Consider the following 19,825-nt stretch of genomic DNA (forward strand, 5'->3'; position numbering starts at 1 on the left):
CATACCTGTAACTTGTGCTTCAGTCTTGGGGCTGATGTCAGCAGAGCAGCTCAAGCTCAAACCAGAGACTGTTCCACCACGTGTGTCTCATCCTGTGAACCATGTGCATAGCCCCGCCGTGCCTACACTTTGTCCATGTAGACCTGATGCTTTTAGGAGTTCCTGTGGGTTCAGTGCAGCAGAGCTGTTCCATCTCTCTCCATTCAGTCTGTCAAGACACTTCACAAGCCCTTTTCTCCTCAGGATCTGAACAGCTTCCAGGCTCAGCGGTGCTTGTCTTCTGAGCCTCTTAAATGTTTGGCTTGCTCTTTTTTAATAACCCACCACTCCAAGGCGATAGTGTTTCGCAAGAAGGACCTCCTGCATTGCATTGACCTTGTTCAGAAACAACAGAGGACAGAAATCGGGATGTTTTCAGTACCATCCTAAGTGTATATCCTGTGTTTTCCCCCCCATCTCCTCCTCTCCCCCATCGTTTGCTTGTGTGTGGCTCTAGCAGAAATAGGAACCTTACCAAAGTCCTGCAACCCATTGTTCCTTTATTTTAAATACAAGGTTCTTTTATTAACTCCAGCTGGTGCACCTCACTGTGCTCAGTGTGTTTGCTTTATTAAAATTGAACAGCGTGCAAGTAGGACATTGTAAATCACAAGTGACTGGGCCAGAGGAAGAGGGAGGGAGAGGTAGGGACTCCAACTGTATGACAACAAGGAAAGCATATAAACAGGCAGGGCCTCCTGGCAAAGAGAAGCCAAAACTCACGGAGTACAATTTGCAATTGCTCCCAGGAGGACTGGTGAGTGCCAGACAGTTAGCAGGGATAGATGGGGCTGAGTACTTGAATACCTGATGTTTCCTCCTCTATACTAGAACAGAGCTTCTCTAGAGGTCTAGGCATGCATTAGGAGCTACCTGCCTCTGCTATGAGCCTTGGTTTTATCTTCTTGCAGTGCTCATGTTTTCCCTGGAGGAAGCCTTGGTAGACTGACCATGTCCTGGAGAGGTCTTTCAAATCAAGGCAACCAGTTCTCTTGGGTCCCTCATGGAGAGGGAGTTGGATGTGCTAGTGCAGTATTTGGCAGTATCTGTTTTCCAGCTTTGCCTCTTTGTGGCCGGTGAAGGGAACTGCACCTCTATCTGCTCCCCGTCCCGGGCGTCTGGTGAGACAAGAGTGTAGGTGGATTCTGAGCATGAAATGAGTCCAGACAGAAAGGCAGCAACTCCCAGTCCTGTCCTGGGACAGCTCCTCTGCTCATGGAAATCCTCATGGACAAATATAACAGCTGCAGGAAGGGTTCCTGTCTCTCCATTGTGGAGTCCCAACACCATGGATAGCTGCGAGTCTGCTTCAGCCCTGGTGGGGATTTTTACAGTGTACTCGTGTGTGTGATTTTGAAACTGCTCTGCCTGGACCATGCCTCAGTCCCTTCTCTCCTGCAGTGCTCCTCAACTTGTGGGAAAGGCCTCCAGTCACGCGTGGTCCAGTGTATGCACAAAGTCACGGGGCGCCACGGCAGCGAGTGCCCCATCGTGTCCAAGCCAGCGGCCTACAGGCAGTGCCACCAAGAGGTCTGCAACGAGAAGATAAATGTCAACACAATTACCTCGCCCAGACTTGGTGAGTGAGGGATCTTCCGGGGAACGGGCCTCCTGTGACTGTAAGCAGAGCACAAGGTACCAAAGCCCAGGCTGCCAGTGTGATAACAGTCAGGCTTCACTGTATTGACCAGGGCCAGAAATGATGAGAGGGCCACCCAGGCAGACCGGAGTGAAGGTCTAGTGTGTGTGGGTCCTCTCATCCATCAGTCCCAGCCTCAGCTTCCACAAAGCTGGAGCATTCGCTGGTGGAGACGCAAGACCCACAGGAGCAGGCAAATGGGGAAGCTGACAGGCATATCTTTCTCACTCACAAAATATATTCTTGCCCTGCTTCCGCTGTGGTGAGTGTAAAATGTGAGACTTTATTCATAATCTGTGTCCTAAGGAAAGTACATGACCTTGACAAGTAGAGCATCCGTTTTTTTCGGAAAGGGTTATTCCTTTTCATTTGCTGCCACAAGAATGTGGATGTGATGAATTAATTTATCCCTGGGAGGTAAGTGAGCATTCAGTCTCTTTTCTCTGAGCCCTTTGATTTTCTGCCACTGACCTTCATCTCATGCTCCCTGCGCCTGTGGTCATTTTGAGTATGCAATGATAAACTGTTTCCCAAAACACCTTCACATTGCATTTTTAAAAATGGTGCTAGGTAAGAATGCTTCTATTAATAGAATATTGTGGGAATCCATGATCCTCCACATCGTATTTGCTCAGTTTATAAGAGGATAAACGATTTTTTTTTTTAATTTTAGCCTTTCTAACCTTTCAGAGTCAAACAATACTTTAACTAGGACAGGACTTCAAGCTTCTGACCTGATTCTCTGTTTTTCTCAAAGTCAATAATACTTCTCACAACTGTTTAAAAGAATATGGGGAATTTTCTTCTTGCAAATGCAGTTATGCTGAGAAGCTTCTAAATTCTTTAAGAACATGAGAGGGTATTTTCCAGATATTTTAGCACCAAGAGCACAGTGGAGGAAAAACTTTTCATTTGAGAAGTAAGCCTTTGATACCGATGAGACAAGAAATCCATCCCAATTCACATTTTTAGGACAAAGCAATAAAAAGTTCACGTGTTCAGAAGGCTGGGGAGGCTCAAGTCCCTGCTGAAAGTAATCTGCAAGTAATTTTGGATGCTTTTGTTTCTAAACCAAGTTTGGAATCACCAGGGCCAGAAATAATGATATTTGATATTAGCAGAAAGATATATCACTGAGTGTTTTGTTCTTCCTGCATATAAACAAATTCTCATTGCATTCTCTGAACAGAAATTTCTGTTCTCTGCAATAGCAACCACATGAAAAAAAATACTGAAAAAATATACTGAAAAAAAAACCCAAACTTGAGGAGTCTACAAAACCTGTGTTGCCTTTTCCCTGTTCCAGAATGTTTTTCATCTGGGATAACATTTTCAGAATTATCGAAGTGTGGAGTTCACCTCACCTGATTTTCACATCCCTGCTCGGTGTCTCCCAGTGAAGACACAGATGGATTTATTCAGCCCCTCAGATACCTGACCCATGTGTCCTAGACATGCTTATCTACTCTTATGGGGCTTGGACCTCTGGTTTATTTCAAGCACCTAATTTTTAAACAAGTGAAACATGCTAGAAGCACAGTCTTATTTGAGGCTCAATGCCTTCTGATATATGAAGCTGTCAGATTCAGATGGGTCGCAGATGATCAGCTATATCCCATCTTCTGAATGCTGCCCTGGTAGGACCCCAATGGACGTGGGAGCTGCAGATCTAATGCTCTCAAAGAGCTACTCCACCACTGACAGACTGTCAGAAACGCTCCCCTTGGCCACGATGACCACTTCCATTTGCTGTCAGCTTTTTTTCTTGCAGTCAAATTTTTAAAATTCGTTTCTTGTTACCTTTTTTTATTTTCTCTTGGGACATTGTAACTTCACTGCATCATATTCTACCCATCTTTTGCCTTTTGTGCGGTAAAATGGAGCTTCAGTAATATATATTCCTACCAGTTCTTCCTGACATGGTTTTTCTTGTGCTTGGCACTGAGACTTCAAGCTAATTACAATGTGTGGGTCTTTCCTGTTTTCATCCATCAGGGTTAAGGAACAAGGATTCAAGATGCTGCTGGGCCAGCATCTCATTTAGAACTCATTTAGAACGTTTCTCAACTAGCAGAGCATTCATAAAAATACTACATACAATTTTTAAGTCTTACACCATAAAAAGCATTCAGCATATACACGCATTTCTATCACATGTAAAATTTTGTAACCCACTGCTCTTTTATAAAACCGTATGTGTCACTTAACTGTCATGTATCTCCGGTATTGATAGGAAGATTGGCTCTTTCTTCCTGGATATGCAGTGATTTTGATCACATCCGCAGTGCTGTTCTCTGGCTAATCTGTTAGTTTTTCCTCTCTTTTCTTGTCCCAAGCTGCTCTCACGTACAAGTGCACAGGCGACCAGTGGACAGTGTACTGCAGGGTGATCCGGGAGAAGAATCTGTGCCAAGACATGCGGTGGTATCAGCGCTGCTGCCAGACTTGCAGAGACTTTTATGCAAACAAGATGCAGCAGAAGAGTTAATGAACCTGTGCTACTTCTTAGGGTATTACAGCTGTTTGTATGTAAATCACGAACTAGTAGGTCTGAGTACTGGAACTTACGAGTTGCTACAACGCGGTGGATTCCAAAGCTTACCTAATAAGACTTGAAACTGTTTCTACAGACTGGATACCAAAGTAATCCACTCATCCACCTTAAAAAAAATGCAGAAAAGAGTCATCTCAAGGAGCCAATCATTTTATCGTGTTTTGACATCTTTTCATTTTTCATTAATGCTTTTTACTTTAATATATTAAATTACCAGCCACTGGATGGCTTGCTACCCTTAAAGAAAAGGACAAGAGTTGCAAAGTGATTACATTGACTAAGGTTATGGGTACTTCAGTGGAGGAAGCCTCTGGCAAAATAATTCAGCAAAGGTAGAGACGTTGCTTAATCTTTCAGTCTTGGCTTTCATCTGATGTTTTTAATTCCCAACAGTTATCCTGCTGTGGAGTGGGCTTGGAGGGACACATATAAATGAAAGGCTTAATTTAAAGAGGGGATTTGCTGTAAAAGCTTGTGAAAGCTGATAGCAGAGGCTGGACATCTCTGAAATTCCTGCAGAAAGCTCAGTGCAATAGTATCCAAAATTCCACATCATGTTTTTTAAAACAACTAATAGGGACTTGTTCTTCTTTCTAATTTGGAAAAAAAAATCTCTTTCTCATTTTCCTAGAAAAAAATATACCATTTCTTTTATGAAGCTTTTTTTTCCCCACTGAGCTTAATGAAATGGAAGCCTATTAACAGCACTAGACAATTATTTCTAAGCAAAGACCATATGCATGAGATGGGAGAAGCCAGAAATCATTTCATCCAGTAGTTCACTGGGGGATTGTTTGGTTTCATCTCTGCTCTCCAGTTTTTAGAAGAAAATCTGATAAGAAGACTGAATGTTACTTTTAAGAGGACTGTGAAACTGGATAGGGTTGTTACAGAAACAGGACTTGGAAAAGCCTTTCTAAGAAGGCTGGACCCGAGAGCAGAACAGGTGTTTCCCATCTCTCGGCTCTTATATCCATCTGACATTAAATAGCCTTTTGAGTCAAAAGCAGTGATTGATATAGGACATTCAAGGTGAAATCTTGGGCTTGTTGAAGCTGTAAGGCTAAGACTCCTTTTACCTCCAGCAGAGGTTAGGATTTTGCTCACTGTATTTTAATGCTTCCTATCTCCTTTTTCTGGTGCTATCAGGTTTGGTGCTATCAGAGCACTTACAAAGTGCTACATACACAATATTCTCTTCCATGTATCTGCACTTTAACCCAGACTCCTCTCTGAGAAGTGAGACTTGAAATGGGAGCTCTACACAGGGCAGAGTTTGCCCCCTACATTAGTCCTACAGATCAGTGTCTATCTATCATATCTTGCTCTAACACGTATTGTTTCCCTTGCCAGGCTCCAAGGCCAGTTGTGCAGTGGTTAAGTTACAGCCTGCTCTTCATGATACAAGCAGAGCCTTTTGCATGAATCGCAGCTTTGTACTCGCTCTAGAACTGGTTGTGGCCGTTTTTAGTCTTAGGAGAGCACAGGACTCAGCCCTGCTCCTACCCCTTGGGCCAGGCTGCACTGCAGCTCATGTCCGCCCTCAAGTTGTCACTGTTGCTGTCATTTCTATTTTTCAGCCTAAGGAAAGATAAAGACTCTCAGTTCCTAACATATTTTGAAAGTAACTTCTTTCTTACTGCAAACATTTCAATATCCAGGACCTCACTGGAAAAACTCACTAGCATTTTATTGAGGGCTGCATGTTTCAAGCACAGAGATCTAATCTTGCACAGCAAACTGACACTGTGTGGGCATCTGTGCTTGCTCGTGCAAATGAACATGTGTGCACACAAGTGCTGCCCTGTACGCACAAGGCTCCTTTGCACACAGCCTTCCCTCGAGTCCCTGGCTCTGCTTTCCCATGCTACAGATGATTTTCTCCATCAGGGAAATGATTCACACTTGTTTTTTGTTATACTGGATGCTCTTTTGGCATCTTAAAGTCAGGAGCAGATCTCTTTCTTATGTTATTCCCCCCCTCTAGCCCAAATGTGGAGGTGGTAGTAGTGGTCGGGTAGTCCCTTAGGAAGTGATCCATGAAAATGGTGCTGTTCATAGAAGTTTTTGGCAGAACCCCCGTGATACCTACTTAGCAAATGGCAAATGAGGAAGTGCCAGAGAGATCAGACACAGTCCAGAGGACATTGCTGCTTCATATCCAGATTTCCTGGGGCGGTTTTCCCTGGGGCGGTGCCCTCCTCACATTTGGAGCTGGCTGTTTTCCTTCAGCTGGGTAATGCCTGCCCATAGAGTGGCCTGGCCAGGTGAAACCAACGCTTGTTGGTTATTTTTGGCATTGTTGGCATTTAGATTGGGCTGTTGAAGGCTCTGCTGCCAGGATTTTGTGTTTTCTTGAGGGAAGGGTTAAGTGTGTTTATTATTAATGGAAACCATTTTTTCTTTTCAAATAACAGGGATTGTTTATTATTTTTCCTTCTGGTGCTGGTCTGGCACTCTCCCTAGGCAATAGGTGGCCACCTAGGAGGGTGCTTAGAAGAGGAAAAAAAAAATAATTCTTATTTTTCCCTAATCATTCACTACTGTCTGCTGTTCAGAACAAGATACTGGGTTACTTCAACCTGTGGCTTGTCCCAGTATGGAAGGTCCTGGACTTCCAAGAACATTTGGGTCCAAGCTCTGGATCCTGTCTTAGAATACATGCATTTATCCCATGGGATGTTTGAGCACTGAAAGGCACCTCTCTTGCTCTCACGGGCCACAGACTAGCATGCATCAGGCTGGTTTTTTAAATCAGGAACCATTGTTAATTAAAAACTGGTGGCGCGACACAGCTCTGTTTTATTACATTCTCTAACTTCATCTAGGGACAACCCTCCCATTTTGTAATGGCCAGAAAAGTGAAAAAAAAAATAATTCAATACTCCTGCACTTCTGTTTTATATCATTTTATAGGAGCTTTTCTATGAATTTACAGCTATACTCTGCCCTGAGTTACTACATTCTGGTGAAGAGAAAGCCATTTGTTTCAGTGTATCTATGACAATACTTCTTTTAAGTTGTTGTTCGTAAGAGATTGACACTCCTTTGATTACAGTGGTGATATTTCCATATTGTAAACAATACTCTGTACTGTTACTAACGTACTGTACATTTCTAGTTGCACAGTTGTGTTATTGAGTGTAGATTCTCACTATCTCATGTATGGTGCTATTTTTTGTTGGTGGAGAAGAATCTTAGCAGTTGATTATTGCTTGATATTTTATTATAATACAGGGATATATCCTCCATGGCAATAATATCATTTAAGTTTTTCATTACAGAGTGAAATGTATATATTTTTCCATTAGTTAATTTGCATATGTACTGTATCCATGGTAATTTTCTTTTTGGTGCTGGTTATAAATAGATAAAACAGTCAAACTGAATGGAACCAGTTGTAAATGAAAACCAAAAAAAAATGAGAAGAGGATCATTCCATTTTGAAAAGATTGAGTATGTTGAATAATAAATTTATTTTTTCCATAACAACTTTAATAAGGTTTCTGAACTTGAAAAGCAAATACAAAGCAAACCCAGCACTAGCTGTGAATGTTAGGGAATGGGAATGAAGCTGTAACTAGCACATTACGTGCATCTGTCTTGTACTAGACTGAGGCTGGGGGTCAGATAAATCTAGGCCACCGTTTGAGAGCTCTGGTAGGTGTAAAAGGTGGTTGGTCAGCAAAATCCTGGCATGTTGGGGGTCCCAGCACGCTGCAGAAGCAGTGGGTCTGGCCGTGTTTTTGCAAAGTCGAGCGGGCAGAGTCTGGTGAGCAGCGCACCGGCCCAAAGGGCTGGCTGGGAAGAAGCGATCCGGGCTGCAGCGGGGAGTCCGTGCGCGGGCTGCGGCGAAGCTCAAGCCCGTGCTGGCGGGGAGGGACGCGTGGCCGGCGCGGCGCGGAGCGGCCCACGGCGCCCCGGAGCTGCGGGGAGCGGCGGCGGCGCTGCGCGCTTCGCGATGGCTGCTCCGCGGGCGCAGCCCGGTCCTGAAGGCTGCGAGCGGGTCTGGATTTATACTGGAGCAAAACTATCCCATCCATAGGGAAGGCGGCTTGGTGCCACACGCCCTGTTACTGCATCCGTGCACCAAACTCAGGACCTCGCTGCTTTGGTGGGGTGAAAGCTGCCATGCACCCAGGCTGCCCAGCACCGCCTGCTCCACTGGGAAAGGCGTTTTCTCTTCCTACTAAAAAGTGTCGGTACAAACACCAGTGCAATGTGGGGTCCCAGGCAGAGAAGAACTGTACCAGTCTGCATTTCAAAAGGTTCGTGCTTCGATGGATTAAGGAAAGCAGCCCCAGGAATTTGCTCACCAGCAGGAATCGCTTGTGGTCGTCTTCTGTGTGAAGATCATGCACCTGGTCACAGACGGGCTGTGGGAACGATCCTCAGCAGTATCTCTTCTTTGAGTGCTTGGAGCAGTGCTGAAAATGCTTGGTGGGCCTTCTCTGTACAATGTGCACTTCAGCAACCTTCTGTTCATCTTAATTTGGAGGCAGGTCAATAGGAAGAGTGGTACCTCAAATGTTACTGATGCATGAAGGCTGGTTATCTTTTCTGTGTGTATTTTTTTGTCTTTTTGTTGTATCTCTGGTTTCTCTTCACACTCTTTAGGAATGGGCCCATTTGCCTGGAGAGCGACCTTCCAACTGCGTAACTGCCTTGGACAGACAGAACTGCAGCATGTTTACTTTGGATGGGAAGAACTGCCAGGTTTTAAAAGGAGAGTTTAAACAACAGAGTGTATGAGAAGAGAGGGGCCACTGGCCTCGCAGTAATCCCTCCAAGAGGTAATCAGAGAGGGTCTCCAAAACTGACCTCTGTGCATCTCACTTGGCCTCTCCTGCTTTTGTGTCCCTTTCATGTGACAGGCCTCCAGAGGGGTGCCCAGAGGCAGTGTTGTAGCACATCTGTTGTTCTCTTGGAGCTGCCGAGTCTGCCAGGCAGTGGCCAGGCACTCTGAGGGGCCTCTGCATTTAGCAGAGCCCTGCAGCTGCTGCTGGACCTTGCACTTGTGTGCCCTGCATGTTCCCACAGCCACGACGGCGGCCGGGCCCGCACAGCCTGGGGTGTCTGCCCCAACCGTAGGGCTGGAGAGAAGCAGTTGGACTTGCTTGAAAGTTGTGGTTTCCCTGGGTTCGTCTTGTTTGCCTGTGAAAGGCTCCTGCTTGGGTGTTTAATCCTTTCATCCTTCTGTGGGCTAGGGTAGAGCTGGAGTCTCCAGCGTGGCTCGTCTGGCTCGTGCCACAGGCCGTGGCTTCATCTGCAGCTTTGGGAGCAACACTGCCCTGAAGGAGCCCATGGCACTTCTGCATGTGAGGTCCAACCCTTGGCACGGCTCAGGCTCCGGGTGAGCCTGCACATCCTCGGCATCTCCGGCCTCTCCCCAGGCCCCTGGGGCTGTAGTAGTCTCAGGGTAATGCCAGGAACAGCTGCCTTGTCCTCCCTCTTCCCTGCGGACAAGGAGGCCTTGCCTTCCCTGTGTGATCCCGGCCTCCTTCCCCTTTGCTCTGCTGGCAGCTGTTTTGTGTCCCAGAAAACTCCCTGCACCCACCAGAAGCTTGGCCACCTCTGCAGTCTGTACAAAGTACCCTTCCTCACTGGCTCAAGCACATTTAATCTCTTCCTTCAACCCTCTGAAGAAAAACATCCCTGTTTTACTTCTTCAGCAACCTCATGTCTCTTGCCTAGTTGCTTTCTGCTGTTTCTGAGCCCTGGTGTAATGATGCAACGTGCTTAGTGTGGCAGTACTTGGGAGTGACATCCAGACATTTGGATGCCCAAGAGCTTGTGGGCAAAGAAAGGTTCATCTCTGGAGAATGTACAGAGCTCAGCAGACCAGCGAGAAGCAGAGGCCCCCATAGCAGCAGCAACGCAGAAAGGCATGGACATACGCATGGTGCTTATGGACATAACCTGGTGCTTGCCCTGCAGGCAGACGTGCAAGCCGAACGAAGCAATTGCAGCGCAGGGAGCCCCGCGTCTCTAAGCAGGTTGTTTGCTGGGCAGTCCCATTCCTATTAAAAAGCTGTCCTTTCTTTCCCGTGGCCACTTCTCAGGTTGCGAGGAGAGCTGTACTTGTGCTCCTGAAGGCCCTAGCTGCAGACACAGCCTTGGAAGGGAAGCTTGCTCCCATGGCTACGGCAAAGGAATGGGAAGCACGAGATCTGGCGGGGAGTCCTGCTCCCATTGAAGCCAGTGGGAGGGTTGCCACTGGCTTCAGGGGAAGCCAACGCCGTAGTCTGCAGCCAGATTTGCTGCGTGTTGAGCTATGCTGAGAGCGGGATCAGGAGGGCTTGCTGGTTTCCTGATAAAGCCATTACTGTCTCAGCTCCTCTGCTGGAGATAGCTGCTCTCTCAACTCATGTTGCCACCCTGTTCCTTTCCTGTTTTGAAGTCTTAGGCCAGAAACACCTTGAGGACGAGACTGGCTCTGTGGTAGAAACCTACTGGTGGTGTCCCACAGCTGGAGCTCCTGGACTTCCTTGCCATCAGAAGCACCCCCTCCTGCTGTGGGTTACAGGTTGTGCAAGAGAATGGTGTAAAGCAGGAGCAGGAATGAGATAAGTGGCTTAAATTAAGTAAAACATAGAGGATTTTCTCAAGTGTTAAAAACTATGTCTTTCCCTTGAGGCAGCAACTCTAGAAAGCCTTTCTGTGGTTTGAGTGAACCTGAGAAGACAGCAAAGATGGTCCAGGACCTCCCTCGTTTGCAGCAGAAGGAGCTGGAGGAAGCGTGTGCTGCTGCTGCCGTGACCATGTGTCACATAGGGAGTTACAGAGTGCCACGCTGAGGCATTGCAGGGCCCGAGCCAGCCCTCACGGTCCACACAGCATTCCTGTTGGAAACATGGGCAGGGTGAAGGTCTCACAGTGGCTCGACACTACTATGTTACTCCAAAGCATTTTGGCCTGTACAGGTCCTGCTGTTTTTATTTGAACAGACATGTGGTGGAGCCTCCCTATGCCAAGGAAAAAGCCATTAAAACTAATTTCACCATTTAGACTTCTCCCTGATGAGGGAGTTGATTGTATGCATTTGGTCTCTGCTGCCCCTTTCTGGGAGCATCTGTAAATGCATCACATCTTTCCAAAGAAACAAGCCCCAAGCCTGTGCATCTCCTGGACCAAGGAGCTGCACTGGGCTGCTCTGGATTTCATCACCTCACCAGGTACTACATGTTTGACAGCACCATCTCCTCCTTGCCAGCTCCTGCAGGAGCGCTCTGGTCCTCTGGGACTTGCTCCCAGATGTTTTCCCCAGGAGCCATCCCATGCAAAGCAGTGGTACCTGTCTTGACCAGGGCATGTGAAGTGACGCTTAGGAGAACTGCTGCAACCGCCTCTCAGGAGTTCCTGTGATTCCCCCAAGGGCTACCAGGTGGAGGCAGCTTTCCGGTAAGTAGGATCCGTTGCAGTTTGTTTCTTTCCACAAATGCGAGGAGTTGGGACATGTCGATGCTTTGAGTCAAGGTAATGCTGATAATCTTGAGATCCATAGCTCGTAGTTTTATTACAATTTTTTCCAGTAAGTTGAAGCAGAGCTTCCCAGGAGTTCAGGGATGATGCAGTAGGGCACAGTAACTGCTTTTCCACAGAACAGCAGTAGCGCACCCCGTGTCACCTCTTTAGGCACAGGTGTTTTTACTATCAAAAGTACTTATTTCCCTTGGTGCTAAATGGGGAAAAAAATGGGGAGGGAAACAGAGAAACCCCGCAGATTATGCAGTATTCTTTTCTGATTACTAAGCTCCAAACTCAGCTCCCTGCTGCACCATTTCCCATCTATCTTTCATATTACTCTGAGATTGTTCCCCAGAAGCAGTTTATCAACAAATCCTTCCTCAATTTAGTGACTGCCTCTGAGCCAAGTTTTTTTTTTTTACCAGTTCAGTGAGTGGCACGATGTTTATATGAACTCTAAACTATCAGCTTGTGCAAAGAAAATTGTTGCTTTTCTGTTTCCTTTACTACAATGATTGTCCCAAAGTTTCCTGTGTTGTAGCATAGACAACCAAACAAAATGAATCAGAATAAACAGAACTAGCTCCTATTCTTTCTTAACAAGAGGCCTATGTTTTTTTGATTTTTTTTTCTCCATTAGCAAATTCAGCGCAGCTCCTTTTCTTCTGCTGATCTCCCAACAGCCTTTGGATTGCATGTAACAACAAGGTGAGGAGATGGTACTTGGCTTTCAGCCAGGCCTGAGCCTATGGATGTATTAAGGAATGTGGGAGGGTTACCTGGTCCTGTCGCCTAGTTCTGTGTGATACTTGTTTTGTTGCTGGCGGAGTCCCAGCCAGGAGCATTAAGGGGATGGCACTTTGCACCTTTCATCTTCTCACTTGTCACTTCTCTAATCCTCATGCTAGTTCCTTTCTCCCTCCTCCTTCTGTCCCTTGTACATCCTTCCATGTGCTCTGTTCCTAGGATGGCCTAGCAGTGTGGTTGATGCTCACCTGTCTGCAGACCACGTTGCTGGTCTCCTTGTGAGCATTATCCAGGAGCCAGTGTCTGTCCCCCGGGAGCCGGTGTCCGTCCCCCTGACCGGCTGGTGGGACCACGTTGAGCACCCTCCCCACTCCAGGCTTCGGACCAGCGAGGTCCTGGCTGTGAGGTTGGTGTCTGCATGGTGGGACTGGGCTGCAGGCCCGCGAGCAGCTACAGACATGGCCTGGCCCCGGTCCCCACTGCTGCACAGGCTGCCCACATGCGAGCTGCATGGCTGTACAAGCTCTCCCACAGCCATGGGGCCAGCTCTGCATCTGAGCCGCTTCCTGCTGCCTGCACACCTTGTCTGGAATGGTGTTTTTTCCTTCCATCATCTGAGAAGGTCCATGGGATAAGATAAAACCCCCCACAACCACCTGGGTCCCCTCTCCTCATGGTGAACGTGATCCAGAGGGCAGGAGGAGGCTTCCCCATAAGCCTGTACCCATTTCATTGCCCCAGTTTGTCAGCCTTTATTGCTAACAATGTTCTTCCTTGTGTTAGGCTCAGCTGGAAGGCCGATTAGTTACTTCCCAGTATGCCTCGAAGCCCAAGGCCCATATTTCTTTAATTTTGTCCAATCTGCCAGATATTTAGGGAAACGACTGTGATATTCCAAAGCAGCTTCTGGCAGTGAAGAGCCCCAGTGAAGGATTGCCCAGATTCTTGGTGATTATTCTCAGCCTGTCCATCTAAGCCCTGCCTGTGCAAAGGGAGCTGCAGCAGTAACTAGCAAGGACAAAGCCCACATGGTAAAAGACATTGTTTCAGTATCAAAAACTCATTAGATTTTGGTACCTGGTGTTCTCACTTGTAGCATTTGTGGCACTTTGTTACTGTTCACAGTTTGCACTTGCTGCTTTCCTGAGCCTTTATTGACAGAAGGGTGCATTGCTTCGTGCAATGGAAGATATGCTGAGGTGTCATCACACAACAGAGCCCTTGGTGAATCTGTTTGCTTGCACCTTGGGAAGCTCTGTGTAATAGCCAGGACACCGTTATAGCACAACTTGCCTGGTGCTTTATAAAGCACTTAGAGCTTCTTGGAAGAACAAGGGTAGATGCAAACCTGTCTTGTTATTCAGTGACTAAAAGGTTCTGTTAGAGTATGGTCCAAAGCAAGCAGGAAACATCAGCCAACCAAGCAGCTCCTTCAGTGTCCTTAATGATGCTCAAGTAGTGATTTGGAGCATTCTCAGGGACAGCCCAGTTACCAAAACTGGCAGAGCCAGTTTGGAGCTGGCACCCATTTGTTGTTCTCTGTGTAGGACACTGGGATTGTATCAGCCAGAGCCATGCTTAGCCCTAGCTTTTGGTGTAACTATTACAAGTGATAAAATCTCACTTTTCTCCCATTTTCCTCACCACAAGTTAGTTTAAAGTGAATGAAGGCAGATCCTGCTATAGCTCAGTACATAACTAGCCAGCTGAAATGACTCCCCACTGTCTTTTCTTCTACATGAGACTCTTAATGCCCCGAGTCTTTGCATGTCCTGGCGCAGAGCCCAATTGAAGCATGAGCTCCAACAGAAGTTTTAAATTTAAAGTTGTTCTTTTGGCTTCGGAAATTTGCGGATTGAGGCTGGGGGATGCAGCTCGGCTGTTTGTCTGCAGATGTGCAGCAGCCCTGCTGTGCTATTGCACTAGCCTCCGTCAGGCAGTTGTGTTAACAACACTTTCCAATTAAAGTAACAGCCTCAGTTATGGAAAATGCTTTCCCTATCTCAGCATTTATCTGATCCTTTTTCTTAATTAATCATGAGGCACAGGGTAGTTTTGTTTCCCATCCCCTATTACAATTAATCCATCATCATTTCTGGTGATTGGGCTGGCTTCTGATGAAGTTTTTATTTCTTGCCATTCCCAGCATCAGCTCAGGCCCATACAACTCGTGTGCCACGTATGCACAGAGGATGAGGAGCACTGATATAAGTGACCAGGCAAATACCAGGTGCACTAGAAAGTCCTGAAGTTCTGGTCTCCCAGAGGAAAAGAGGCATCGTGTTCTGGAAGCAGCCCTGCTGGAAAATCCCAGAGCCTTGCTACTTAAATTTTGGCTACTTCTCTGACTGAGATGCTTCTACACTAAAAACTAAGAGCTGCATGGCTAAGACCAAGGACTCTTCCCAATACCCTGGACATCAGAGTCTCCAGGAGAATAAATGGTGTCAGGTGAGCCCAACACCTTTCTTCTTGGTGCAGTCAAAGGAGAGCAGTGTCACGGGAAGCTCACAGGGAGGCTAGGAGGCAGATGCTGATCTGCTTGCTAAATCCGAGTAGGGTTTTACCTTGGGGTAAACCTAGGGTAACAGGCATTGGGGACACACTGGACTGTCCTCTCTGTAGTGCAAGGAGCTCCACAAAACTGGTCTGATACAAGGATCCGAACTGAGTCCTGAGTGTTCTGGTCCAGTCATATTCGCTGTTGTAGAAAATACTCTAAAAGCCAGTTTAATGCTCTTTTTAACACTAATACCAAACTGTTCGGGCAGGGTCTCAAATGTTGATTCCAGGACATCTCCATTATGCAGAACTGTGCAGGGCTGGCACAACCACCAGCTCCCCATGACAAGACAGCAGAACCTGCTGCTTTTGTTACTTTATCGCTGCACGCCAGGGGAGATGGGGAGAACCTTCTGTGGGAGTGTGAAGGAGCCAGACCCCCGGTGCTAAGCACAGCCACTCAGCTACTAAGGTTGAAGATCTGGCATTCAAAGACCCTTCTGTTCTTCCATTTCTCCTGCAATCTCTGGGCCTTCATTGTGGCACCTTATGTTCAAGAAATTGCAGAGTCCAACTGGGTACATGTGGAAGGGGAATGAACTGGAGACAACACAGAGGAAAGTCTTGGCAGGCTCAGCCTGCATGGGAAGGTCATTGGAAAGACACCTGATGCTCTCAGCAGCCTGTCCTTTGCCCAGGCCCAGCACTGGCTTGACCAAGGAATTGCTGTGGTCTCCTGCACAATGCAAAGACAAAGATTTCTTTGCAAATATGCTAAAGCAGTGTTTTTTCCAGGCAGTGTCTCAAGAAGGATGTGCCCATCCTTCTGGGTCCTGCCAGGTTCCAGTTTTGAACCATTTAAATGGCACTTGTTAGAAGGGCTGAATTATTTTGAGTCAGTGGCATCTCTGAGGCAGAAGGGAGAGCAGGCTTCATCTACTGCCTGTCTTCCCAGCACTGAAAAGCTGCTTCCCAGTGGTTAAAAATCACCTTTTAGACATCCATTAGGGGTCTCACAGGAAAGGTTGTGTCTTTCCTCTTTCGGGAGTAGACTTCACCGGGGCTGCGCACGTTGTTTTTAATGGAGTTCGTCAGTCCTAGATGCTACCTGAAGCCTAGGGTGGTAGGTTATTACCAGCAGCCAAGCTCTCACTGGCCACAACGGAGCCGGTTTGTGGCACGTAGAGGGCTGCAGACAAATGGCTCTGACCATCGTTAATGAAGGCTCTTGGGAGGGTATGTTGCCTGTTTGCCTTCCCTTCATTGAGAGCCTTTTTGGCCATGAACAGGCTGGTAAATCAACAAATTCCCTAGCTAAACATTGTGCACAGAGTGCACTGGACTCCACTTAGGGCTGTCTGAGAACATCTGAAGGGAACAACACATGCTGGCAGGCCTCACGGGCTCCAGCAATTGGGGATTGCAAACACATGCTTCAGCTATGCAAGAAATCTTTGACTTGTTCTGAATGTGATTCTGCCTGGGTTTCTTCCCAGGAACATTCCTGTTCTTCAGAATTCACCATTTGCAAGAAAAAAAAAGGGGGGGTGGAGGTGAATTTTGCTAGTACTGAAGATTTTAAGAGTAAGGGAAAGGAAAGGGAACAAGCCTTATGGTGCTTTCCTTAGCCAAATTCCTCCAGAAGGACAGGGTGGGGAATATGGTCTCCAGGATTTGGCACAATCCCAAGAAAACACAAACTCCAAAATTAAAAACACTTTGAATGTGTCATTTGTTTTTATGTAAAGAAAAAGTCTCTGTTTTTCCCTAAGTAATTCAGTCTCTGCTATCACATAAACCAGGGAGCCTCGCCAAGTGGTGCTGCGTGATAGAAGTCAAGCACAGAACTAGGTCTCTGAGCAAAGACGTCTTATCTCCTCCAGGAGAAGGCAGTGCCGCTCGGATCTGCACTTGTGCTTCCCGAGATAAAAGCCTCAAGCTAAAGAGCCCCAGTGTGCATGAGAGCTGCAAACGTAGCCCTTGTGGTGGGAGTCATCTGGTGTCTAAATTGCAGGTCAGTGATGAAGCTGAGGTTTTATTATGAATTATATATATACCTCATATATACGACTTGAGCAGCTCTGCAGGGGAGCTGTGCGCTGTGGGGTGTTTGCATCTCACCCCCTTGCAGGGAGGGCTCACAAATCACACCTCTCAATGCAGGGTTGCACCCCAAGAGGACCTCTACCCCACTGGCCACCATGTCTTGCAGCTATCCAGATGGATGCTGATCAGTGTACCCTTGAAAAAGGCATTGGGTGAGTCCAGGATGTGTTGCTCCAAGCCAAGGACATCCTTGCAGGTGAGGTGTGGAGCTGGCAGAGCCACATGCCAGGGCTGCTCCTGCACAGCAGTGCAGACACCAGCTCTGTGCTTCCTTCCAGATGCTGAGCAGAGCAGCACTGTCCGTTTCTTCCTAAGGATGTTATGTTCCAGCCTGAGATCCTGACCCACGGTCAGCTGGAGGTGCAGAGGTGTCCACACCAGCTGAGGTGTCCACAGCCACGTTTGGGATCTGCTGAGCTGGACAAGTGCTTCCAGAAGGAGAGACTCCTAAAAGAGGCAAGGTGTAACTCAGTGCTATTGCACACTCTCTCGGAGTAACCTCCTTGGCTCAATTAAGTAAGTACATGCCTATAATTAATTTAGCTGAAGTTCTCTTCCCTGCACTGCATGCCTCATTATCTAAGTCTCAAATTATATGTTGCTTTATATATGATTGAGTTGAATGGATGCACTGTATCCATTTAACATTAGTCACTCCATTCACCAAGGAGAGCTTTAGTCAGTGAGATTTGGCTTGCACTGATTTTTACACAGGGTGACTTTACTGAAGTTGGCTGAGTTAAGCCTAGCATTTGTAAATTACCTGTAACAGAGACATCACAGTTGCTGTAACGCCACACAGAAATCCATGCATCTTATTACCTCCCAAAATGTTTTAAAGTAAGGACAGTTTATGTTTCACTGGTATTCTGAGGTGACATTTAAAAAAAAAAATCCTGAGCTGCTTTAATTTCCCATAAAACACAGGAAGGGAATTGGCATCATACATGCCTATGAAGGCAAGAAAGACCTGGAATGGGTCTTTCTTCAGGTCTTTCAAGTTGATAACGAAGGCTTGAAAGGCTGTAAATCGGGCTTTTGTTTTCAAGGCTTTTAATTCTGTTAGGAATACAAATCCTATGCAGGCTGCACAATTTTCGGGGCAGACTGAAAGGAGGTCAGGATGTACCAGAGAGCGCTGCAGATTTGTCTCTCTGGGGATGTCTGAATCTCAGGGATCCATCACCCAGGGCCGTCCCAGAGCCCAGTGCAGGCAGATGTCCCGCTCAGCCTCTCCTGCTGCACCGAGGAGCTGGAATTCCATCATTTGGCTCCAGGCAAATACTTCTGTTTCCAGGTTCACGGTTTGTGTAGACAGACCCTGAGAAGGGAAGTGATTTTGAGTCTAACTATTTGAAGCTTTTCTGTTTGATTTTCCTAGCAGCTGCTTCATCCCAACAGTTTGGGAGAAAAGTGTCTCTTCTTAAGGACTCTTAAGGATCTCCCGGGGGAGAATGAAGCTATTTCCCATCTACATTTTCTGGAGTCCTGTGGGATCAAGGGCCAGTGATTCCTGATATTTTGAAAGTCAGAAAGAAAGAGTAAGTAGTAAATGACATTCAAAGAGAAGTGAGCCAAGGCAGGTTTAGTTCTGTCAGCAAAGCCTGGCCTTTTCCCCACCTTTCCAGATCCACCTCGGCAGTTTTATTTCCCAGGTCTGAGCAGGTTACCCGCAGTAACTGTGTGTGTTTGACCAAACACTATTATTCCTGGTTGCTTTTGAACCTCCATAGGCACAGGGGGTTATAAACAGGGAAGGAAGTGGTTGGGGAGCCCTCAATCCTTGCCAGGACAGGAGCACCTGGTCACCTCTCACCCCTGCACCCCGCGGGCAGCTTCATTCCCACAGCCGGGTGTCCAGGGATACGCATTCCTCCCCATCCCAGGAGCTTTCCACAGGAGCTTGTTAAAACATAGGTCCCATCTGGTTCTGATTACACTATGGACAGGTGATATGCATATCCTTAATATATTGATAGTATAATAATGTGCTGTTACTGTAGTATTACATATTCTATTATAGCCTATTATATCCTATTAGAATTATACTAGGTCTAGGTTATATATGTGTATATATGTATTTTAAAAAGCAATATATGGAAGGTTATAGTGATTATACAAAAATTTGTATTGGCAATATATGTTATCAACATGTTGCTAATATAATAGATATAATCAATGATTGCTAAATAGAGTTAGAATATAGAGTAGATACTATCTAGCAGTCATCATAGAACATAGGGGCTATCTATAGCGCCGATACATCGCTCATACAAACCGTGACTCCGTCTTGCAGCCCTTTACAACACCCGGGCCCTGTGAACAACCCGGCCGGGCCGGGCCCGCGGCCCCTTTAAACCCTCCGCGTCGCCGCCCGCCTCGCGGCCCGTCCTGCGCCGCGTCCCATTGGTCAGGCAGCGCGCAGGTACCGCCTCCCGGCGCCGCCAGCCAATGGGCGGGCAGCGGCGCGTGAGGCGGTGCGAGTTGCTGCGTGTGGCGGAGGGCCGGGGAGCGGCGGGTCGGTGACGGGGCCGGGGGCTCCGGGGGCCTCCCGGGGCGGCCGCGGGGCCCCGCGAGGGCGGCGGAGCGAGAGCGGGACGGGGCGGAGGGAGGGGGCTCCCCCCAGCGGCGGGGCCGGCGGCGCCGCGAGGGCCCCGCGCGGAGGCCGCGCGTCCCTCAGGGAGGTGCTGTGGGGAGGGGCGAGGAGACCCCGCGGCGCCGCCGATCCCGGAGCGGGTCCGGACCGTGCGGGCCCCGCGCCGCTTCCGCGC

At 47.4% G+C, this 19,825-nt stretch overlaps 1 protein-coding gene across 1 annotated transcript in view; it reads left to right on the forward strand.

Annotated features, from left to right (window-relative positions):
- Positions 1 to 4,329, forward strand: part of ADAMTS17 (ADAM metallopeptidase with thrombospondin type 1 motif 17) — a 166,718-nt gene extending 162,389 nt beyond the window's left edge. Inside the window, exons 21-22 of the mRNA XM_088527984.1 lie at positions 1,441 to 1,618; positions 4,015 to 4,329. Of these exons, the coding sequence (XP_088384110.1) occupies positions 1,441 to 1,618; positions 4,015 to 4,166 (330 nt within the window). The 3' untranslated portion in view covers positions 4,167 to 4,329. The remainder of the gene's footprint in view (positions 1 to 1,440; positions 1,619 to 4,014) is intronic.
- Positions 4,330 to 19,825: the final 15,496 nt, after the last annotated feature.

The sequence above is a fragment of the Tinamus guttatus genome, unplaced genomic scaffold, assembly GCF_059628265.1.
Source record: "Tinamus guttatus ecotype Peru unplaced genomic scaffold, ASM5962826v1 Tinamus_guttatus_pri_ptg000004l, whole genome shotgun sequence".
Taxonomy (NCBI): Eukaryota; Metazoa; Chordata; class Aves; order Tinamiformes; family Tinamidae; genus Tinamus; species Tinamus guttatus.